General features: G+C 38.0%; 1 protein-coding gene and 1 long non-coding RNA gene across 2 annotated transcripts; both read right to left on the minus strand.

Moving 5' to 3' along the window:
* Positions 1-14,135: 14,135 nt before the first annotated feature.
* LOC140177975 (uncharacterized) lies at positions 14,136-16,882 on the minus strand. The gene is made up of 2 exons (XR_011869824.1): positions 16,755-16,882; positions 14,136-14,338 (listed from the first exon to the last, which is right to left on the minus strand). It is a non-coding gene; the product is annotated as an uncharacterized lncRNA (long non-coding RNA).
* A 94-nt stretch (positions 16,883-16,976) lies between these two features.
* On the minus strand, positions 16,977-17,846 carry LOC112732424 (uncharacterized). The gene is made up of 2 exons (XM_025781147.3): positions 17,157-17,846; positions 16,977-17,085 (listed from the first exon to the last, which is right to left on the minus strand). Exons 1-2 carry the CDS (start codon positions 17,444-17,446, stop codon positions 16,977-16,979), a joined length of 399 nt encoding a protein of 132 aa, XP_025636932.2. The 5' UTR covers positions 17,447-17,846.
* Between the last annotated feature and the right edge of the window lie 7,540 nt (positions 17,847-25,386).

Consider the following 25,386-nt stretch of genomic DNA (forward strand, 5'->3'; position numbering starts at 1 on the left):
TGTAATTTGCTTTTAATTTCATTTAAGTTTGTAATTTAGGAGAGCCTATTTAAAGGACTTAGTTTCATAGAATTAGGCATGGCTGGATTGGGAGAAGTCTTTGGACCATCTCTATTCACCATCAATTTTCTTTCTTTTCTTTCTTACTTTTGTAAATATCTTTTAGTTATGAATTACTAACTTTTTCCATTGGGAAAGAGAGCTCTATTGTTTTTCAATGGATTGATTGTTTTTATTCTTCTTCTTCTCTTCATCTCTCTTTGATTTACTAGAAAGAATTTCGTTCTTCATGATTGCATTCAATTATCTTGGAAAAGAGATTGAATGTAATTGGGTTTTATGGGAACCTTGGGAGAGGAAACATAAAACCATGCTTGAAATTCTTTCTCATACTTGAGTAGGATTTGGGTTTTGGTGTTTGGATATGGTGACATATAATCCTCCTTCTACTTGGACCTAGGAAAGTGTGTGGTATAATCAGGAAACAAGCTTCATCTCTTCTCATGAGCAATTAGACCAAGGAATTTGCTATTGATCAAGATTTGAGAGATTGAGTCACCAAGGGATTGGGGCTCAATCAATCATGATTGCCAAGAGGTCAATGAGTTGCATGATTGAAGATGAGATGAAATCAATTAATCCGGAGAATGCAATATTTCTTGATCCCAATTCTTATTTTATCTTTCTTTCTCTTATTTACTTTATGGTTATTTACATTTTCTGCACTTTACATTTCTAGCACTTTACTTTCTTGTACTTTACTTTCCTTTCCATTTATTTTCTTTCACTTTATTGCTTTCCTTTACTTTCATGTCATTTATATTTTCTTGTTTGATTATCACTCCAATTATGATAGTCTAACTAGGCTAATTAATCAAGTATTGCTTGCTTAATCCAATTAACCTCTGTGGATACGATCCCACTCCATTGTGAGTTATTACTTGACGATACTTTTGTGCGCTTGCCAAAGAACATATTCATTTTTATGGGGAGTGAATTTGGCTCATCCATCATCTTTTACAGTTTTTCTGACTAAGTCTAACAGGATAACTATTGCTTGCTCAATCCAACAATCCTCGTGGGATCGACCCTCACTCACTTGAGGTATTACTTGGATGATCTGGTGCACTTGCCGGTAAAGTTGTGCGAGTTCTAATTTTGTACACCATTAACCATAGTGGATATTTTACCTCCCATATAAACCCTACCTCTAGCAAGGCTTGTACTTGCTCTTCTACGACTTGCGTCCGTTTTGGCCCGAGCTTCTTGCGTTTCTGTTGGACTGGTCGGGAGCATGGATATACTGCAAGCTTATGAGACATCAAGTCGAGATTTATGCCAGGTATATCGGAGGCTTTCCAAGTGAAGAGATCGGAACTTTTCCTTAACAGATGTACGAGCTATTTCTTCATGTTTCCTTCTAGGTTTTCCCCTATGCTCGTTGTCTTGTTAGGATGGTTTCCAATTTGCAGTTCTTCTATTTTGCCCTCAAGCTGGGGGCGCAATTCTTCACGAGTTCGGATCCTAACTCAATGGTGTTGACTTATTTTCTCACGAGATTGCCTTTCAAACTGAGGCTCTCGTTGTAACATTTTTGTGCCAATTTTTGGTCCCCTTTTACAGTAGCAATCTCTTTTGCTGTTGGGAATTTCATATAGAGATGAGGCATTGAGACGACATTCGTAAGTCGGTTTAAGGTAGTCCGACCTATTAGGGCATTGTAGGTCGAGGTTACATCGACTACTATGTAGTCGATGCTTAGTGTCTTTGATCGGATACTTTTCCTAAAAGTGGTATACAATGGGATGTAACCAAGGGGTCGGATCGGGGTATCACATAGTCCGAAGAGGCTGTCGAGGTATGCCTTTAGATTCTTTTCTTCTAACTCGAGTTTATCAAAAGTAGTTTAAACATAATATCAGTCGAGCTACCTTGATCTATCAAGGTTCTGTGAAGGTTAGCATTTTCTAGGATCATGGTTATTACCACATGATCATCATGCCCAGACAATATGCCTTGAGCATCTTCTATAGTGAAAGAAATAGTTGGCAGGTTGGTCAGTTGACTGTCATCCCCGACTTGATATATCTCCTTGAGGTATCTTTTTCATGAGAATTTTGATATTCCTCCTCCTGCAAACCCAACATTGATCATGTGCATGTGTCACTCTGGGTGTTAGGATGGCGTTCAGGTCGTCCTCCTTTTTGATCCCGTCTTCTCTTCCTTGGATCGTCCGACCTGTCGGCCAGGTATCTATCAAGTCGGCCTTCTCTGGCCAACTTTTTTATCACATTATTTAAGTTGTAACATTCATTAGTGGAATTTCCATACAGCTTATAGTATTTGCAATATTCAGTCCGACTTCCAGCTTTCTTATGCTTAATCAGACGAGGAGGTCAGAGTTTCTCCGTGTGGCATATATCGCGATAAACATCCACCAGGGAAACCCTTAGAGGGGTGAAGTTGTCGTACTTTTGGGGTTTCTCTACACTTTGCTCCTCTATTTTCTTGGGTTCTCTTTTTTTGTCCTAAACTTGGTAGTAGGGCAGGTTTGTCTACGGGGAAGGCTCTCTGAGTCGGGAATTTTTTTTTCATATTGATGTATTTCTCTACTCTTTCTTGAACTTCATTCAAAGAAGTCGGGTGTCGTTTAGATATTGACTGGGAGAATGGTCCTTCTTTGAGGCCATTGACTAAACCCATAATTACATCTTCGGTTGGCAGATTCTGGATCCCCAAACAGGCTTTAGTGAACCTATCTATGTAGTCACGGAGGGTTTCCCCGACTTCTTACTTTATGATGCCTGAGCATCTTTTCTATCTTTTCCTAATGAATTTGCATCTGAATTGTTAAGTTTAATCAAGATTTAAATATCTTTTAGCCACTATGAATGCTACTTCGAGTTGTGTACAATTCTGTTTATTTCAGGTAGCATTCGGATGGATTTGACGGAGTTTCTGTAGAAAAAGAGAAGAAAATGAATGATGCTGTCAACTCTGACCTCCTTGCACTCCAACAGGAATAACATGAGCTACAAAGGTCCAATTGACGCGGTTTCAGTGGCACTGGAAAGGCTAACTTCTAGAGCTTTCCAACGATATATAATAGTCTACACTTTCTTTGAATGACACACGGCCATGGTGGCACCTAACTTGGGATTTCCCAAGATAGGCGCCAGGATGAAGGAATACACATAATCAAGCGGCAATTGCAGCACCTAACTTGGGATTATCCAAGTTAGGCGCCAGCTCAAGAGGAAAGAGTGGTTCCCGCGTCTATAATAATGTTGGCAACGAAGATTTTATTAATTTTGATTAAAACTTTATTTTATTTACAAATAGAAAAAATATTATTTAGTTTTAGAAAGTATATTTTACATTAATTAGGATTAGATATAAAAGGAAAAAGAATCAGCCCTTCGGGCTCTTCTCTTTTCTCTTACTTCATTTCGCAATTTACATTTTTTGAGAATCTTTGTTTTTTCTCTGAACCATGAGTAACTAAACCTCCACTGTTAAGGTTAGGAGCTCTGTTTATTCTATGGATTAATACTATTACTTTTCTATTTTAATTTATGTATTGATTCCAATTTCAAGAATTGTTTTCGTTATTTATCTTATGAATTTGGGTGGAACGGAAGTATGACCCTTATTCTAATTGAGTTGTTGTAAAACTTGGAAAAGCTCTTTACCTGAACAACAGCTTGAAAACAAATTCTCCTAAATTACTAATTATCTGGTCTTAATGGGATACGTGACATATAATCCTCTTATATTTGGGTAATTAGGATTTTTGTGGCATATAAACTAGAATTAAACTTAACCCTCTAATCGGAATCAAGTTACCAAGGAATTGACGGTTGATGAAGGTTAGAGAAGACTAAAATGTTCTAAGGAATTAGGGTTTAGTCACATATAGTTTGCCATGAATTGAATCTTGCATGATTAAAATAGTTGGTAAGAAAAGTTAATCCGAAAAATAAATATCTCTAAAACCTTAACTATTTTCTCCCATATTCTTTACATAAATTAATTTCTTGCTTTCTGATTTTCTGAATTTACTGTTTGATGCAATTGAACTCTGATGAGCGGATAATTTATACCCTTTTGGCATTGTTTTTAATAGTTTTTAGTATGATTTAGTCATTTTTTATTATATTTTTATTAGTTTCTATTCAAAAATCACATTTTTATTAGTGATTTCAGATATTTTCTGGCTGAAATTGAGGGACCTGAGCAAAAATCTGATTCAGAGGCTGAAAAAGGACTGTAGATGTTGTTGGATTTTGACCTCCCTGCACTCGAAGTGGCTTTTCTGGGGCTACATAAGCCCAATTGGCACGCTCTTAATTGCATTGGAAAGTAGACATCTTGGGTTTCCAGCAATATATAATAGTCCATACTTTTCCCGATATTTGATGGCCCAAACTGGCGTTCAAAGTCAGCCTAAAATATCTTGGCATAAAACGCCCAAACTGGCAACAGAATTGGAGTTAAACGCCCAAACTGGCACCAAAACTGGCGTTTAACTCCAGAAACAACCTAAGCATGAAAAAGCTTCAATGCTCAGCCCAAGCACATACCAAGTGGACCCCGGAAGTGGATTTTTGCACTATCTGCACTTAGTTACTCATTTTCTGTAAACCCTTGTTACTAGCTTAATATAAAAACTACTTTTAGAGGTTTATTTTATATCTTTGGAATATCTTTTGATCACTTTGATCTTAGAGACCATTGTTCACGCATGGAGGCTGGCCTCACGGCCATGCCTAGACCTTTTTCACTTATGTATTTTCTACGGTGGAGTTTCTACACCCCATAGATTAAGGTGTGGAGCTCTGCTGTTCTTCATGAATTAATGCAATTACTACTATTTTCTATTCAATTCACGCCTGCTTCTTCTCCAAGATATACTCTCGTACTTAATTCAGTTAAGTCAGAATGAAGGCGTGACCTGTGATAATCACCCAATCTTCATTACTCGCTTAGCTAAGATCACGTGCCTGACAACCACAAAGCGATCTACACGATGTTCAACATAGTCATTGGACGACAGCTGGAGTATATTCTCTTGGGTTTCTGATCTAAGATTAGAACCTTTGTGGTATAGGCTAGAATTATTGGCAGCCATTCCTGGGATCCGGAAAGTCTAAACCTTGTTTGTGGTATTCTGAGTAGGATCTGGGAAGGGATGACTGTGACGAGCTTCAAACCTGCGAATGTGGGGCACAAGTGACAGTGTGCAAAAGGACAATGGTCTTATTCCGACGCTAGCGGGAACCGACAGATGATTAGCCGTGTGGTGACAGCGCATATGGATTTATTTTCATCCGAGAGGATCTTACAGCTTGCCATGGAAGGAGGTAACGCATGGTTGGAAGAAGGCAATAGGAAAGTAGAGGTTTAGAAGCAACAAAGCATCTCCATACGCTTATCTGAAATTCCCTCCAATGAATTACATAAGTATTTCTATCTTATTTTATGTTTTATTTATATTTTAATTATCAAAACCTCATAACCATTTGAATCCGCCTGACTGAGATTTAAAAGGATGACCATAGCTTGCTTCAAGCCGAAAATCTCCGTAGGATGGAGCCTTACTCACGTAAGGTTTATTACTTGGACAACCCAGTGCACTTCCTGGTTAGTTGTGCGGAGTTGTGAAAAAGAGTTGAGATTACAATCGTGTGTACCAAGATGTTGGCACCGTTGAGATCACAATTTTGTGCACCAAGTTTTTGACGCCATTGCCGAGGATTGTTCGAGTTTGGACAACTGACGGTTCATCTTGTTGCTCAGATTAGGTACTTTTATTTTATGTTTAAGATTTTTAATTTTTATTTATTTTCGAAAAATTTCGAAAAAATAATAATAATAAATAAAATAAATAAATTATTCTATGTTCTTCAGAATTTTTAAGAATGAATTCTAGAGTTTCAGATGATATGTGAAGCCTGGCTGGCTGCTAAGCCATGTCTAATCTTTTGGACTGAGGTTTCCACTTATCTCCAGAAGAGCTTCTTTGGATTTCTCATCAATTTAGCTGTTGTATGTAATGCTCTGCTGAAGCTTGGCTGGCCATCTGGCCATGTCTAATCTTTTGGACCGAAGCTTTCACATAAAGCTTGGCTGGCTATTAAGCCATGTGTAAAATTTTGAACTGAAGCTTTAGACTAACATTACATGATTCCTAGAATTCTTATTAAAAATTTTGGATTACTTTATTTTCTTTTTCAAAAATAATTTTCAAAAAATCCAAAAAAAGGTTACAAAACCACAAAAACCAAAAATTTTATGTTTCTTGTTTGAGTCTAGTGTCAAATTTTAAGTTTGGTGTCAATTGCATCTTTTTAATTTTCTTTAAATTTTCGAAAAATACATGCATATAGTTCTTCATAATCTTCAAGTTGTTCTTGCATATTTTCCTTGTTTGATCTTTGCATTTTCTTGTTTGGTTTCTTTTCTTGTTTTTCATATGCATTCTTGAATTATTAGGGTCTATGTAACACCCTAACTACCAGAGCTCACACTTCCGGCTGCGCGACTCTGATAGCTCGGACATTACGACGACACTTATACTATTTAATACTAAAAATATGAGCCTGTTTAAAACTTTAAACCGCAATACCGCTCCCAAAAATACTTTCGTTCGATAACGTACATCCATAAATACCATACAACTTACAAAAACTCATAAAGAGTGCATCCACATATATACATACATATATATATAAGTAATATTACAAACATAATCCAATACAATTCCTATCCCTCTTACAGGTTATATCAAGATCAAGGCGAGGGTACAATAAACCATAACTAAAACAATACAGAGCATCACAACAACAATTAAATAAGCTCTTCGTAACTTCTGCGCCCATATCCTGAAAGGGGAAAAATGTAGGGAGGTGAGAACATCATCCTCGAAAGGGTTCTCAGTAGAGGGTTTTTGGGAATTACTGTAATAGGATACGTGAAGATAAACCGTACCAGTGATTAATAACCATCTTATGCCTCTTTTCAAAAACAACCGTTTACAATAAAAGAGAAATCTGAAATCCTTTTTCTGAAAGAAGAAACTGTTCATTTAAACAATATTCAAAAGCATTTCAGAAGGTTTATCTATGCTGAACCAAAATAGCTTTTCGTATTTTATTCCAAACCAGAAACACGAAACCAAAATCAACCATCGGTTCATATCATTCCAACCACGGCCCTAGGCCCAAACAATCCAACCATCAACCAATCACCACAATCCAACAAAGTCCCAGTAGCAAACACAAAAAGGAAGATGCAAGCACAAACAAACAGTTATTGCAAGTAGAACAATTAGCAATTAATCACATAGGCAAACCAAGTATGATATGCACACCCAAATAATGTCACATAGATGCATATGATGCATGCCTGTCCCTAATGGCTGATGATATCATCTGTCGGTTATAGAGCCAACCCGACAAGTCCTGGTAGCTAACCAATGGACTGTCCCTCTGTCGCGCATCCCCAACTCGAGTTATACTCATCATAAACTTGATCATAATCATGATCCATATCCATCACCTTCACTGGTGAATATTTACGGGGGCGAGCTCATCCGGGACTTTCACAGTGCCCGGCCACACTTACGACATAGGGTCAACAGAGTATCAAGTCTCAACCTGGAGCACGTGGTGGCTAGCCACTGCTACTACCCAGGGAAACTCGTATCTCAGATAGTGGAAGTGCAACATTCACATTTATCAATGATTCAGCATAAACATGCATTCAATCTCATCCATGGATCAACATCCATCTCAGCCATCCGGCTCACGGTTCAGTCCAGAACCAGCCAATATTCATATCATACACAGCCATTCCGGCTCACGGTTCAATCCAGAACCAACCAATATTTATAATCATACATAGCCATTCCGGCTCACAACAAAACAGCACTTCCACATTCAACATCATAAATTCATAAAATCGGCATTTAAGCCATAAATCACTTTTTCCCAAATCATTTCACTTGAAATAGAGTTTCAACTCTTTTTAGCCTTGACTTTGAAGATCTCATTTTCAAATCATCTCAGGCTCATAAGCCAAATTTACTCAAAGTGAGTTTCCTTTTTTAAGCAAAGCCACTTTCGGCATTCTCTTTCCAAAACTTCCAAAACCATAGAAAGTTAAAGATTCTTTTTGGGAACATTCAAAATCACCCATCCAACAATGGGATTTTATAACAAAAGTTTCTTGCCAGAGTCCCAAGTCTTTAGGGAAGGTCAACTTATATAAATTCCTTAAAATCCATTGAAACTTTTAAAATCATAGATTCCCGGTTCAAGTAAATAAAACTGAATTTATTATGAAACCGATCATACAAAATCACAAGTTCCAACCCGGTCCAAAAATCAACTCATTTGAAACGGAACCGGTTCATTTGAATCAAACCACTTTCAGGTTTCTTTTTGGAACCCATTTTTCTAACTCTTCCAAAATGCCTCAAACTTGATTACTCAATCAAAAGTCTAAATTCCTTTAAAATCACTAAAAGCTCCTTTTTATATTGAAATCAATATTAGAGTCTCATTCTTTCCTTCAGTGATTCAAACTGTACAAATAGTTCGTTTCTAAATAAGCTGAACTCAACGCATAAAGTTCATTAAATAAATTAAGCTTGAAAACATAAATATTCTCTTAATAAATCAATTAATACAATTTCTCAAATCCAACCCTTTTTAAATAACTTTACAAACAAGAGTAGGATTTTGTAGAAATTTCGGCAGCACCTCCCCTAAAACTTGGACTTTTGCCACCCGGTTCGGGTCCCAACTAAATCGATTCTCATTCCTTTTTAACAGCCCAAAACCAGAAATCAATTCAAAAGCAAGCTAAATCCAACAGTCGCCTCAGTGGCATATCTCAAGGAAACTATTTCAGAAATCAACTCAATATCAACCGGTTTAACTCATTTATAAAGCTTTAAAGAATCGGTTCGGCAATAAATCATTTATCAAAGCCAGAGCAATTAAAGCGACCCAGGCTGAATTTCAAGAGCATTCTATCTTTCACATCATCAAAATATTGACTCAATTCAAACCAATCCTCAACGGATTAAACTCATTTCAAATATTTAAAGAATCAACTTCAAACATTACATTTCACAAGCCACACTACAATTCAGCCAAACCAACATCCATAGTCATTCGAGTCAATCAATTGATACATAAGGCAGATACAATCACTAAGTACACAATATCTCACATCAGTACCCATATGTAATAATTCCAATAATAAACTATAGTTTTTGGAAAGCGCCCCTACCTCAAAACGCAAATTCCATAACTCAAAGGCATCACAGCGTCCTTTCTGCCTCGACCCGAAATCAACAATCAAAATCCCGACTACCAAAACCTCAGCTCCAAACCGTTTTCTCAGCAACCACAACGACTCTAATCGCAATATATAATAATAACCGAGATTAACTCTCATAACAACAAATGCTACAACTCCTCAACGTATAATAGAGCAGTAACTAGAGGGCTTTCAGATCGAAACGCTTACCGAACCAAAGGAACGGTTGAACCGAAGCAGCGGCGGTCTCCGAACCGGCTCGGCAGCAGCCCGGCAGTCAGCCCCAAGCAGCAGCGGCGATCTGAACCACACGCAGTGACAATGAAGTTCCAGGAAACTTAACAGAAGGAAAACTCAACTTAAAAGCCTTACCGCCAGTGGAGCTCGGTGGCGGCAGTGGCGTTCTCCGGCAACTCGGTACGGCGGCGCGGTTGACTTCTCTTCCGGGAGTGGCTGTAACGGAAACAGCATCTCCTCCTTCCGTTCACAATCCCAGCGGCAGCCACAGCGGTGGTTCTGGGCAGCTCTGGCGGCAGTGGGCTCCGGAAACTTGCAGAACCCCGAGGCAGAGGCAGACAGCAACTCCGGTGGTCTTCTCCAGTGACGACACCAGCCACCACGGGGACGGCGGCGGTGAGACCCCAACAGCGGCGAAACCCCATCTCCTCCTAGTCTCAGACGCGAGTTCTCCCTCTCCTCCACCCGTCATGCTTGACGGCGACCACTTTTTGCCCCTTTCAGAGGAGCGACGGCGGCGAGGCGCGAAGCAGCGCCCTTCCTCCTCTTCGTGGCGGCTCTATTGGCGACAGCAGCGCCGTTGGAGGACATGGGAGCAGCAGCGGTCAAGCAAGAACGCGATGAGGCTGAGGACGAATGGCGGTGACGAGGGCTGGACGCGATCTGGGCACGGCGGCGAGGTGACCGGCGACAGTAGCGCTGCTTGTCCCTCCCCTGTTCGTAGCTCTGCTCCATCTCCCCCTTTTTGCTTCTGATTCATTTCTTTCATGGAAAAGGGAAAGAAACCGTGGGGTGCTGCTGTTGCTGGATGAGGGAAACATTGTGGCTGCTGTGCATCGAATTGAAGAAAGGGGGGAAGAGGTCTGCTGAGTGTGGGAGAAAGGGGAAACCGGGTCGGGTACGGGTTACTGGGTTAGGGTTTCATTTTTTTAAAATTAGGGTTAGGGGCATTTTAGTAATTTCACATAAAAATAGGAATAATATGGTAATTGAAACCCAAATTAAATCCAACGCTAATTATATATAGAAAATACTATTTAATCATCAATTTTTACAAATTACTTTCAATAAAATGCCCAAATCAAATAATTAGGAGTAATATAATTAAATCCCTTATTTTCCAAAGTAGTAGTATTAATATTGAAAATATTACTTATTTAATTCATTTCATATGGAAATCCTTATTATTTCACAATTACCAAGTTTATACTCTGAATGTGGAAAATAATCCAATAATTATAAAATTGGATAATAATCATAGCTTATCTCAAATCCAATAAATCAAAACTTGCCTTAATTATCTTTAATAAAAATGATTTCCGAAATTAAGGCTATAAATAACTATATGATTTGAGACTTGATCATAATAAGACTTTTCAAAAGTTCTGGGTCTTACATCCTACCCACCTTATGAAAATTTTCGTCCTCGAAAATTGATACAAAACGAAAGAAATTTCATAACAGTTCACCCTTAACACATTTAAGGAAGAAGCAAAAATATCTCAACATATAAACATATATACGGTTTTCAAATACTTGGATGGTCGTATGCATAAAGATACAAAGGTAGGAGTATGGTTGCAAAGCAAACATTACAAGATAGGCTCAATGCCCAAGGTCATATGATCTCAAAGCTTTACAAAACTTGAGGTGCCAAAATAGGGTGCAAATCAAAATAGGCGTTCACAAAGTAAAGTGGTAATTAGTGTGGTAAGAGGCTGCAAGGAATGTTGGTATTTAAACAGCGGCATAACGTTCGCTGACAATTCTCGTTCCCACTTCAGAACTTCAACTTCCCAACTCCACCAATCATTTTACAACCTCATGACCAATCATAAGCCTAACAACCGCAAACCGTTCGCAAGGAACAAAACACCCACAACTCATAATGTTGCACACCTACCGCTTCGACTTCCGTATACACATATCACGTCTTAAAGAACTAACGCATCGCGTTGCTACGTCTACAAGTCGCACGTGATATCAAAACAATTCTCGAGTCTACTCAGAAGGATACAAGATTTAGAAATGAGAGATAAATGTCAACAATGATACTCATAGATTTGAGCGAGTGTATCCAATTCTAGATAAACAAGGATGCTCAAGCAATAAAGTTTGCTAGACATAATTCAATTGACAACTTCAAAGATAACCCTTAGATCAAAGAAGTTCAATAGGATCAACAAGAAGATAACCAGCGCATCAGCTTGAAACAAACTCAAACTGAGTCGATGAAGTATGAGGTTTACAAAAGAGAATATCTCAAACCCAAGGCAAAGCTCACAAAACTCAAGGGCATGATTAAAAATACTTCTGAATACATTGTTCTTAAAAGAATTGAAAACTTGCAGGAAAATCACCTCGCAGTCTAAACGAAAAGTTAAGCAACAAATGTCCTTCAAGAGAGTAACAAAAGCATAAATGTGGCTTTACTTCAATACAATTCCATGTTGAAGTAGATTTTGTAGAGTTCCAAAAACAAATGCACACAACTTTGGCTAAGAGCTAAAATATTTCCTCAAATATTTTAGAAAGATAATTAAATGCACAACTTAACCAAAAGCAGTTCATAAAAACTCGGAAATAATCAGATGCTTGTTCAAAATTCTCAAAATTTCATATTCAAACAAGCATGTATAACATTTATAGCAAGTACGAAAGAGGAAGTTAAACTCTTTTTAGAAAAGAAACTCCGAGATAAAAATTTGCTTACAATCTGGTAAGGAAATAAGTGGTGCGTTACAAACAAACCGGTTTCCACTAAATAAGGAAACTTTCCAAAACCTCACTTAAAATAGCACATGCCAAATTTTAAATTAACTTCGTCAAAATCGAACAATGGTTTCAATCTAAATCAAGCAACAGAAAATAAATTCCGTTTAAAACTTCTTACAAGAGAATTCAAAACTTCTTTAAAAAGTTCAAAACAAGACTCCCAAAAGTGTCCTTAAAATCACCATCTCAGAAGAACATTCAAGAAGTTTAAGATGTACTAAAAAGGAGTCAAGCCTTGCAAGAAAGGATCTTAAATTAGAGTAGTTCAAACAAGATCCACTAAGCATGAAATATCAAACAAGTTTTAAATTGATCCAAAAGAATACAAAAGTCATAGAAAAGACAACTCAATCATTTGTAATTTTTCAATGATAAATCTTTAACTAAAAACTCTTGTAGAGATAATGGGAGAATAAACAATGTACTATCTTGAAACGAATTAAACTGACCCACATAAGGATGAGATTCACAAGAGGGGACAAATCAAGATCAATGGTAATGTTCACAAGATGTAAAAGATTAGTTAAAAACAGAATCACGTATGACATTCATAGAGGTGAAAAGCTTAAGAAGGAACCAGTCCGTTCATAAGAAGAAAGCTATGAATCCAACATTTTCAAAAGAACAACAATGGCATAAACTATGTAGTATGCTAAACCAAACTCAATTCAAAATAAGTTAAGTAAAGCTTATCAAACGAAACTCAACCGGAATGAAAGCGAAAAATTCTTTCTTTTCAGTATTTCAGAAAATATTCAAATACACAATCAAATAAAGATGTCCATTGGAACTATAGTAAAATTACTAGAAGGTCAAAATTTACTTTTAAAATAAGTACAATTGCGTAAACCAGTAAAAGTACAGGCAAAGTATTAGAAAGAAATAGTTGTTAAACTGTATAAATAATTTCAAAGTCTCATATATAGAAAAGCATATATCTAATCAACAGCAATTTATAAAATCTCAAAATTGGCTGTGATCACTGTCAAGTAAGAGAAAAACTGAATCAACAATTTCTCAAAGAATGGACTCAGAATCCGGAGTTAAAAGTCACAGCACATTAAGACAGGTTCAAGGCTATATCAAAGAATACTTGAATCAAGAAGAACTCAAACAGAGGAAGATAGATGCAACAAAGATCTTAAACCAGCATATGCACTTAAGGTCAAACAAGAATACATATGGATAGAGGAATAGAGTGAAGACATCAAATTACTCTTCAAAAGGTCTAGCAAATAAGAACTTCAAGTTAGGATATGAAAGAACATGTCAACTCGAACAGAATTCAAGACACACAACTGAATAGCCTCGAGAAGTAGTTTCCAACTTTTCCAAAACCCGCGATTCGCTTTACTCAAAACTAGGATTTCATCTATGATAACCCATCAGTGCTTTCATATACATATTTCACTAGTATTAAGCCGGCCGAACTTAATATCAGGAATTATGCAATGCAAGACTAACAGCGTTAATCAATAGACTGTCATGTGCATAAAGCTCTAATTCTGGTCATTCGACAAGACTTAATACATGACAAACGCTCAGAGTATGCAACTGAAGCATAGTCAGTCCATTCCTCAGGCTCTACAGGAAGAACTGCTCTGATACCATAATGTAACACCCTAACTACCAGAGCTCACACTTCCGGCTGCGCGACTCTGATAGCTCGGACATTACGACGACACTTATACTATTTAATACTAAAAATATGAGCCTGTTTAAAACTTTAAACCGCAATACCGCTCCCAAAAATACTTTCGTTCGATAACGTACATCCATAAATACCATACAACTTACAAAAACTCATAAAGAGTACATCCACATATATACATACATATATATATAAGTAATATTACAAACATAATCCAATACAATTCCTATCCCTCTTACAGGTTATATCAAGATCAAGGCGAGGGTACAATAAACCATAACTAAAACAATACAGAGCATCACAACAACAATTAAATAAGCTCTTCGTAACTTCTGCGCCCATATCCTGAAAGGGGAAAAATGTAGGGAGGTGAGAACATCATCCTCGAAAGGGTTCTCAGTAGAGGGTTTTTGGGAATTACTGTAATAGGATACGTGAAGATAAACCGTACCAGTGATTAATAACCATCTTATGCCTCTTTTCAAAAACAACCGTTTACAATAAAAGAGAAATCTGAAATCCTTTTTCTGAAAGAAGAAACTGTTCATTTAAACAATATTCAAAAGCATTTCAGAAGGTTTATCTATGCTGAACCAAAATAGCTTTTCGTATTTTATTCCAAACCAGAAACACGAAACCAAAATCAACCATCGGTTCATATCATTCCAACCACGGCCCTAGGCCCAAACAATCCAACCATCAACCAATCACCACAATCCAACAAAGTCCCAGTAGCAAACACAAAAAGGAAGATGCAAGCACAAACAAACAGTTATTGCAAGTAGAACAATTAGCAATTAATCACATAGGCAAACCAAGTATGATATGCACACCCAAATAATGTCACATAGATGCATATGATGCATGCCTGTCCCTAATGGCTGATGATATCATCTGTCGGTTATAGAGCCAACCCGACAAGTCCTGGTAGCTAACCACTGGACTGTCCCTCTGTCGCGCATCCCCAACTCGAGTTATACTCATCATAAACTTGATCATAATCATGATCCATATCCATCACCTTCACTGGTGAATATTTACGGGGGCGAGCTCATCCGGGACTTTCACAGTACCCGGCCACACTTACGACATAGGGTCAACAGAGTATCAAGTCTCAACCTGGAGCACGTGGTGGCTAGCCACTGCTACTACCCAGGGAAACTCGTATCTCAGATAGTGGAAGTGCAACATTCACATTTATCAATGATTCAGCATAAACATGCATTCAATCTCATCCATGGATCAACATCCATCTCAGCCATCCGGCTCACGGTTCAGTCCAGAACCAGCCAATATTCATATCATACACAGCCATTCCGGCTCACGGTTCAATCCAGAACCAACCAATATTTATAATCATACATAGCCATTCCGGCTCACAACAAAACAGCACTTCCACATTCAACATCATAAATTCATAAAATCGGCATTTAAGCCATAAATCACTTTTTCCCAAATCATTTCACTTGAAATAGAGTTTCAACTCTTTTTAGCCTTGACTTTGAAGATCTCATTTTCAAATCATCTCAGGCTCATAAGCCAAATTTACTCAAAGTGAGTTTCCTTTTTTAAGCAAAGCCACTTTCGGCATTCTCTTTCCAAAACTTCCAAAACCATGGAAAGTTAAAGATTCTTTTTGGGAACATTCAAAATCACCCATCCAACAATGGGATTTTATAACAAAAGTTTCTTGCCAGAGTCCCAAGTCTTTAGGGAAGGTCAACTTATATAAATTCCTTAAAATCCATCGAAACTTTTAAAATCATAGATTCCCGGTTCAAGTAAATAAAACTGAATTTATTATGAAACCGATCATACAAAATCACAAGTTCCAACCCGGTCCAAAAATCAACTCATTTGAAACGGAACCGGTTCATTTGAATCAAACCACTTTCAGGTTTCTTTTTGGAACCCATTTTTCTAACTCTTCCAAAATGCCTCAAACTTGATTACTCAATCAAAAGTCTAAATTCCTTTAAAATCACTAAAAGCTCCTTTTTATATTGAAATCAATATTAGAGTCTCATTCTTTCCTTCAGTGATTCAAACTGTACAAATAGTTCGTTTCTAAATAAGCTGAACTCAACGCATAAAGTTCATTAAATAAATTAAGCTTGAAAACATAAATATTCTCTTAATAAATCAATTAATACAATTTCTCAAATCCAACCCTTTTTAAATAACTTTACAAACAAGAGTAGGATTTTGTAGAAATTTCGGCAGCACCTCCCCTAAAACTTGGACTTTTGCCACCCGGTTCGGGTCCCAACTAAATCGATTCTCATTCCTTTTTAACAGCCCAAAACCAGAAATCAATTCAAAAGCAAGCTAAATCCAACAGTCGCCTCAGTGGCATATCTCAAGGAAACTATTTCAGAAATCAACTCAATATCAACCGGTTTAACTCATTTATAAAGCTTTAAAGAATCGGTTCGGCAATAAATCATTTATCAAAGCCAGAGCAATTAAAGCGACCCAGGCTGAATTTCAAGAGCATTCTATCTTTCACATCATCAAAATATTGACTCAATTCAAACCAATCCTCAACGGATTAAACTCATTTCAAATATTTAAAGAATCAACTTCAAACATTACATTTCACAAGCCACACTACAATTCAGCCAAACCAACATCCATAGTCATTCGAGTCAATCAATTGATACATAAGGCAGATACAATCACTAAGTACACAATATCTCACATCAGTACCCATATGTAATAATTCCAATAATAAACTATAGTTTTTGGAAAGCGCCCCTACCTCAAAACGCAAATTCCATAACTCAAAGGCATCACAGCGTCCTTTCTGCCTCGACCCGAAATCAACAATCAAAATCCCGACTACCAAAACCTCAGCTCCAAACCGTTTTCTCAGCAACGACAACGACTCTAATCGCAATATATAATAATAACCGAGATTAACTCTCATAACAACAAATGCTACAACTCCTCAACGTATAATAGAGCAGTAACTAGAGGGCTTTCAGATCGAAACGCTTACCGAACCAAAGGAACGGCTGAACCGAAACAGCGGCAGTCTCCGAACCGGCTCGGCAGCAGCCCGGCAGTCAGCCCCAAGCAGCAGCGGCGATCTGAACCACACGCAGCGACAATGAAGTTCCAGGAAACTTAACAGAAGGAAAACTCAACTTAAAAGCCTTACCGCCAGTGGAGCTCGGTGGCGGCAGTGGCGTTCTCCGGCAACTCGGTACGGCGGCGCGGTTGACTTCTCCTCCGGGAGTGGCTGTAACGGAAACAGCATCTCCTCCTTCCGTTCACAATCCCAGCGGCAGCCACAGCGGTGGTTCTGGGCAGCTCTAGCGGCAGTGGGCTCCGGAAACTTGCAGAACCCCGAGGCAGAGGCAGACAGCAACTCCAGTGGTCTTCTCCAGTGACGACACCAGCCACCACGGGGACGGCGGCGGTGAGACCCCAACAGCGGCGAAACCCCATCTCCTCCTAGTCTCAGACGCGAGTTCTCCCTCTCCTCCACCCGTCATGCTTGACGGCGACCACTTTTTGCCCCTTTCAGAGGAGCGACGGCGGCGAGGCGCGAAGCAGCGCCCTTCCTCCTCTTCGTGGCGGCTCTATTGGCGACAACAGCAGCGCCGTTGGAGGACATGGGAGCAGCAGCGGTCAAGCAAGAACGCGATGAGGCTGAGGACGAATGGCGGTGACGAGGGCTGGACGCGATCTGGGCACGGCGGCGAGGTGACCGGCGACAGTAGCGCTGCTTGTCCCTCCCCTGTTCGTAGCTCTGCTCCATCTCCCCCTTTTTGCTTCTGATTCATTTCTTTCATGGAAAAGGGAAAGAAACCGTGGGGTGCTGCTGTTGCTGGACGAGGGAAACATTGTGGCTGCTGTGCATCGAATTGAAGAAAGGGGGGAAGAGGTCTGCTGAGTGTGGGAGAAAGGGGAAACCGGGTCGGGTACGGGTTACTGGGTTAGGGTTTCATTTTTTTAAAATTAGGGTTAGGGGCATTTTAGTAATTTCACATAAAAATAGGAATAATATGGTAATTGAAACCCAAATTAAATCCAACGCTAATTATATATAGAAAATACTATTTAATCATCAATTTTTACAAATTACTTTCAATAAAATGCCCAAATCAAATAATTAGGAGTAATATAATTAAATCCCTTATTTTCCAAAGTAGTAGTATTAATATTGAAAATATTACTTATTTAATTCAAATCATATGGAAATCCTTATTATTTCACAATTACCAAGTTTATACTCTGAATGTGGAAAATAATCCAATAATTATAAAATTGGATAATAATCATAGCTTATCTCAAATCCAATAAATCAAAACTTGCCTTAATTATCTTTAATAAAAATGATTTCCGAAATTAAGGCTATAAATAACTATATGATTTGAGACTTGATCATAATAAGACTTTTCAAAAGTTCTGGGTCTTACAGTCTAAAGTTTAAAATTTTTTAAGTTTGGTGTCTTGCATGTCTTTCTTTTCTTAAAAAAATTTTCAAAAACATGTTCTTGATGTTCATCATGATCTTCAAAGTGTTCTTGGTGTTCATCTTGACATTCAAAGTGTTCTTGCATGCATTATTAGTTTTAATCCTAAATTTTTATGTTTTGCATAATTTTTATGTTTTTCTCTCTCCTCACTAAAAATTCAAAAATAAAAAAATATCTTTTCCTTATTTTGCTCATAAATTTCGAAATTCTGAATTGATTTAGTCATAAAATTTTAAAATTTAGTTGTTTCTTGTTAGTCAAGTCAAAATTTCAATTTAAAATTTTTATCTTTTCAAATCTTTTTCAAAAATCAAATCTTTTTCAATTTTTTTCATATTTTTCGAAAATTTTAAACTTGATTTTCAAAAATCTTTTTATTACTTTTATTTCATATTTCCGAAATTAATGCTAACAATTAATATTTAGATTCAAAAATTTTCAAGTTGTTACTTGCCTATTAAGAAAGGTTCAATCTTTAAATTCTAGAATCATATCTTTAGTTTCTTGTTAATCAAGTAATCAACTTTAATTTCAAAAATCAAATCTTTTTTTATTTCCTTTTCAAATCATTTTCAAAATAAATTTCAATCATATCTTTTTTAAATTCAATTTCAAAATCTTTTCTAACTTCTTATCTTTTCAAAATTGATTTTCAAGTCTTTTTCAATTAACTACTTGACTTTTTGTTTGATTTTAAAAGTTTTCTATTTCAATCATATCTTTTTCAAAACCACCTAACTACTTTTCTCTCTCCAATTTTCGAAAATCACTAGCCACTTTTTTAAAAATATTTTTAATTAATTAATTTATTTAGTTTTCAAATTTTATTTTATTTCTTCTCTTAATTTTTGAATCCTAACTAATAATTAAATTAAAAAAATATTTTTTTATTTATTTTATTTTAATTTTTGAATATTCTCTCTCTCATCTCTTTCTATTTATTTATTGACTAACACCTCTCTTTTTCTTATCATTCGAACCCTCTCTCCCTCTCTGTGTTCAAATTCTTCATCTTCTCTCTTCTTCATTCTACTCTTCTATTCTTCTACTCACATAAAGGAATCTCTATACTGTGACATAGAGGATTCCTATTCTTTTCTGTTCTCTTCTATTTCATATGAGCGGGAGCAAGGATAAGAACATTCTTGTTGAAGCTGATCCGGAACCTGAAAGGACAATAAAGAGGAAGCTAAGAGAAGCTAAAGCACAACACTCTAGAGAGGACCTGACAGAATTTTCCGAAAAAGAAGAAGAGATGGCCGAACCCAATAACAATGGTCGAGATGCAAGGAAGATGCTTGGTGACTTTATTGCACCCTCTTCTGACTTCTGTGGAAGGAGCATCTCAATTCCTGCAATTAGAGCAAACAACTTTGAGCTTAAGCCTCAATTATTTTCTCTGATACAGCAGAATTGCAAGTTTGATGGACTTTCATTAGAAGATCCTCATCAGTTCTTAGCTGAATTCTTGCAAATCTGTGACACTGTTAAGACCAATGGGATTAATCCTGAGGTCTACAGACTTATGCTTTTTCCCTTTGCTGTAAGAGACAGAGCTAGGACATGGTTGGACTCACAACCTAAAGATAGCCTGAACTCTTGGGAAAAGTTGGTCAATGCTTTCTTGGCCAAATTCTTTCCACCTCAAAAGTTGAGCAAGCTTAGAGTGGAAGTCCAAACCTTCAGATAGAAGGAAGGTGAATCCCTCTATGAAGCTTGGGAAAGATACAAGCAATTGATCAGAAGGTGTCCTTCTGACATGTTTTCAGAATGGAGCATCATATGTATATTCTATGATGGTCTGTCTGAATTATCCAAGATGTCATTGGACTACTCTGCTGGAGGATCTCTTCATCTGAAGAAGACGATTGCAGAAGCCCAGGAACTCATTGAAATGGTTGCAAATAACTAGTTTATGTACAGTTCTAAAAGGAATCCTGTGAATAATGGGACAACTTAGAAGAAAGGAGTTCTGGAGATTGATACTCTGAATGCCATATTGGCTCAAAACAAAATATTGACTCAGCAAGTTAATATGATTTCTCAGAGTCTGTCTGGAATGCAAGCTGCATCAGGCAGTACTAAGGAAGCTTCCTCTGAAGAAGAAGCCTATGATCCTGAGAATCCTACAATGGAAGAGGTGAATTATATGGGAGAATTCTATGGAAACACTTATAATCCTTCATGGAGGAATCATCCTAATCTCTAATGGAAAGATCAACAGAAGCCTAATCAAGGCTTCAATAATAATAATGGTGGGAGAGCACGGTTTGGCAATAACAAACCTTTTTCATCATCTTCTCAGCAACAGACAGAGAATTCTAAGCAGAGCCACTCTGACTTAGCAACTGTAGTCTCTGATCTATCTAAGACCACTCTCAGTTTCATGACTGAAGCAAGGTCCTCCATTAGAAATTTGGAGGCACAAGTGGGTCAGCTGAGTAAAAGAGTTACTGAACTCCCTCCTAGTACTCTCCCAAGCAATACAGAAGAAAATCCAAAAAGAAAGTGCAAGGCCATAAATATACCTAACATGGCCGAACCTAGAGAGGAGGAAAAGGCAGTGATTTCCAGTGAGGAAGACCTCAATGGACGTCCACTGGCTACTCAGGAGTTCCCTAATGAGGAACCAAAGGAATCTGAGGCTCATATAGAGACCATAGAGATTCCACTGAACTTATGTTGCCATTCATGAGCTCTGATAAGTATTCTTCCTCTGAAGAGGATGAAGATATTATTGAAGAGCAAGTTGCTCAATATCTAGGAGCAATCATGAAGTTGAATGCCAAGCTATTTGGTAATGAGACTTGGGAGGATGAACCCCTATTGCTCATCAATGAACTAAATGATCTGGTTTAACTGAAATTACCTCAGAAGAAAAAAGATCCTGGAAAGTTCTTAATACCTTGTACCATAGGCACCATAACCTTTGAGAAGGCTCTGTGTGACCTTGGGTCAAGTATAAACCTCATGCCCCTCTCTGTAATGGAGAAACTAGGGATCTTTGAGGTGCAAGCTGCAAGAATCTCACTAGAGATGGCAGACAAGTCAAGGAAATAGGCTTATGGACTTGTAGAGGATGTCTTAGTGAAGGTTGAAGGCCTATACATCCCTGCTGACTTCATAATCCTAGACACTGAGAAGGATGAAGATGAATCCATCATACTTGGAAGACCCTTCCTAGCCACAGCAAGAGCTATGATTGATGTGGATAGAGGAGAGTTAGCCCTTCAATTGAATGAGGACTACCTTGTGTTTAAGGCTCAAATATCTTCTTCTGTAACCATGGCGAGGAAGCATGAAAAGCTTCTCTCAATACAGAGTCAAATAGAGCCCCCACACTCAACTTCTAAGTTTGGTGTTGGGAGGCCACCATTAAGCTCTGAGTCTCTGTGAAGCTCTCTAAGAGCTTCACTGTCAAGCTATTAACCTTAAAGAAGTGCTTGTTGGGAGGCAACCCAATGTTATCTATTCATATTTATTTCTTTTCCATTGTTATTTTATGTTTTCTTTAGGTTGATGATCATGTGAAGTCACAAAAACAAATAAAAAATAAAAAACATAATGAAAAACAGCATTAAAAATAGCACACCCTGGAGGACAAGCTTAATGGGTGTTTAACGCCCAGCCTGGCAGCATTCTGGGTGTTAAATGCCAGAATGGGCAGCACTCTGGGAGTTTAACGCCAGAAAGGGCTGTCTGGTGTCTGGCTGGCGTTAAACGCCAGAAATGGGCATCTGGCTGGCGTTTAACGCCAGAAATGGGTAGCAGAGTGGCGTTTAATGCCAGGAAAGGTAGCAGGACTGGCGTTTAACGCCAGGAAAGGTAGCAGAGCTGGCGTTAAACGCCAGAATTGGCACAGAATGGGCGTTTGAACGCCAGAATGGTGTAGGAACTCAAATTCCTTGACACCTCAGGATCTGTGGACCCCACAGGATCCCCACCTACCCCACCTCTTCTTCTCTCCTCTTCACACCTTTCCATAACACTCTTCCCCAAATACCCTTGACCAATCCCATCAAATAACTCTTCCCCAAATACCCTTCACCTATCAAATCATACCCTCTTCCCCACAACTCCTTCACCACTCACATCCATCCATCATTAAACCCTCTACTTTGGCAAGGTTATCCTTCCCTCATCTCATTTGTCACCTATGCAATTCAGCTGGAATTGTCATAGAGGAAGACATCCTCATTGAAGAGGACAAGCCCGTTACTAAGAGAATGATGGAGCAAACAAGAGAGCCCACTCATGGACCTCAACAAGAGCATGAGGAAGTTTCTCATCATGAAATCCCTGAGATACCTCAAGGGATGCACTTTCCTCCACAAAACTATTGGGAGCAAATTAACACTTCCTTAGGAGAACTGAGTTCCAACATGGGACAACTAAAGATGGAGCACCAAGAGCATTCCATCCTCCTCCATGAAATTAGAGAAGACCAAAGAGCCATGAGGGAGGAGCAACAAAGGCAAGGAAGAGACATTGAGGAGCTAAAGCGCTCCATAAGATCTTCAAGAGGAAGAACTAGCTGCCATCACTAAGGTGGACCCATTCTTTAATTTTCTTGTTCCTTATATTTCTATTTTTCGTTTCCTATGCCTCATGTTTTATCTATGTTTGTGTCTTTATTACATGATCATTAGTGTCTAGTGTTTATGCCTTAAAGCTATGAATATCCTATGAATCCATCACCTCTCCTAAATGAAAAAATGTTTTGATTGCGAAAGAACAAGAAGTGCATGGTTTCGAATTATTAATGGGATATGTGACATATAATCCTCTTATATTTGGGTAATTAGGATTTCTATGGTATATAAACTAGAATTAAACTTAACTCTCTAATTGGAATCAAGTTACCAAGGAATTAATGGTTGATAAAGGTTAGAGGAGACTAAAAAGTTCTAAGGAATTAGGGTTTAGTCACATATAGTTTGCCATGAATTGAATCTTGCATGATTAAAATAGTTGGTAAGAAAAGTTAATCCGAAAAATAAATATCTCTAAAAGCTTAAATATTTTCTCCCATATTCTTTACATTAATTTATTGCTTGCTTTCCAATTTTCTGAATTTACTGTTTGATGTAATTGAACTCTGATAAGCGGATAATTTATACCCTTTTTGGCATTGTTTTTACATAGTTTTTAGTATGATTTATTCACTTTTTATTATATTTTTATTAGTTTTTATTCAAAAATCACATTTCTGGACTTTACTATGAGTTTGTGTGTTTTTCTGTTATTTCCAATATTTTCTGGCTGAAATTGAGGGACCTGAGCAAAAATCTGATTCAAAGGCTGAAAAAGGACTGCAGATGTTGTTGGATTCTGACCTCCCTTCGCTCGAAGTGGATTTTCTGGAGCTACAAAAGCCCAATTGGTGCTCTCTCAATTGCGTTGGAAAGTAGACATCCTGGGCTTTCCAGTATATATAATAGTCTATACTTTGCTCAAGATTTGATGGCCCAAACTGGCGTTCAAAGCCAGCCTAAAACATCTTGGCGTAAGACGCCCAAACTGGCACCAGAATTGGAGTTAAACGCCCAAACTGGCACTAAAGCTGGCGTTTAACTCCAGAAACAGCCTAAGCACGAAAAAGCTTCAATGCTCAGCCCAAGCACACACCAAGTGGGCCCAAAAAGTGGATTTCTGCACTATCTGCGCTTAGTTACTCATTTTCTGTAAACTCTAGTTACTAGCTTAGTATAAAAACTACTTTTAGAGGTTTATTTTATATCTTTGGAATATCTTTTGATCACTTTGATCTTAGAGACCATTGTTCACGCATGGAGGCTGGCCTCACGGCCATGCCTAGACCTTTTTCACTTATGTATTTTCTACGGGGGAGTTTCTACACCCCATAGATTAAGGTGTGGAGCTCTGCTGTTCTTCATGAATTAATGCAATTAATACTGTTTTCAATTTAATTCACGCCTGCTTCTTCTCCAAGATATACACTCGTACTTAATTCAGTTAAGTCAGAATGAAGGGGTGACCTGTGACAATCACCCAATCTTCATTACTCGCTTAGCCAAGATTGCGTGCCTGACAACCACAAAGCGATCTACAGGATGTTCAACGTAGTCATTGGACGACAGCTGGAGTATATTCTCTTGGGTTTCTGATCTAAGATTAGAACATTCGTGGTATAGGCTAGAATTATTGGCAGGCATTCCTGGGATCCAGAAAGTCTAAACCTTGTCTGTGGTATTCCGAGTAGGATCTGGGAAGAGATGACTGTGATGAGCTTCAAACCTACGAATACGGGGCATAAGTGATAGTGTGCAAAAGGACAATGGTCTTATTCCGACGCTAGCAGGAACCGACAGATGATTAGCAGTGCGGTGACAGCGCATATGGATTTGTTTTCATCCGAGAGGATCTTACAGCTTGCCATGGAAGGAGGTAATGATGACGAGTCATCTTAGCCTATTTTAACTAGTCTTTTTCTTGTGTTTTCATTAGAATTATGCACTTTCTTGAGCTACAAGCAAGCTAATTGAGTAGATTTTCATGTTTCCCTTGATTGAACAAACCATATATGAATTCATGCCATTTCATGAGGTTTTATGCTATATTTGTTGCATATTATGAAAGATTGAATATCTCATGATTTTGAGCATAGCTTTGATGAGTTTGGTTGATTAATGATAGGTGAAGAAAACTTGGAGAAAGGTTGAAGCAAAGAGGAATGGCTAGGAGTGAAGAGAGGACAATGGAATAAGTGAAATTGAACCAGGAAGCAAGAAGTTAGCCACAACGTTAGCCCCCTAACATGGAGGCTAACGTTGGAACTTGAAATTTCCTCCCTGGCCATCCCACGTTTGCGCCAACGTTAGCCCCCTAACTTGGAGGCTAACGTTGGCACATGAATTACAAAGGGAGAAGGGCCAACGTTAGCCC

The sequence above is a fragment of the Arachis hypogaea genome, chromosome 13, assembly GCF_003086295.3.
Source record: "Arachis hypogaea cultivar Tifrunner chromosome 13, arahy.Tifrunner.gnm2.J5K5, whole genome shotgun sequence".
Classification (NCBI taxonomy): domain Eukaryota; kingdom Viridiplantae; phylum Streptophyta; class Magnoliopsida; order Fabales; family Fabaceae; genus Arachis; species Arachis hypogaea.

Excerpts from the sequence above, each read along its gene's own strand:
- LOC112732424 (XM_025781147.3), bottom strand. The coding sequence starts at position 17,446 with ATGGGGTTTCGCCGCTGTTGGGGTCTCACCGCCGCCGTCCCCGTGGTG. Across the intron at positions 17,086-17,156 it reads GCCACCGAGCTCCACTGGCG|ATCGCCGCTGCTGCTTGGGG; the intron begins GTAAGGCTTTTA and ends CGTGTGGTTCAG.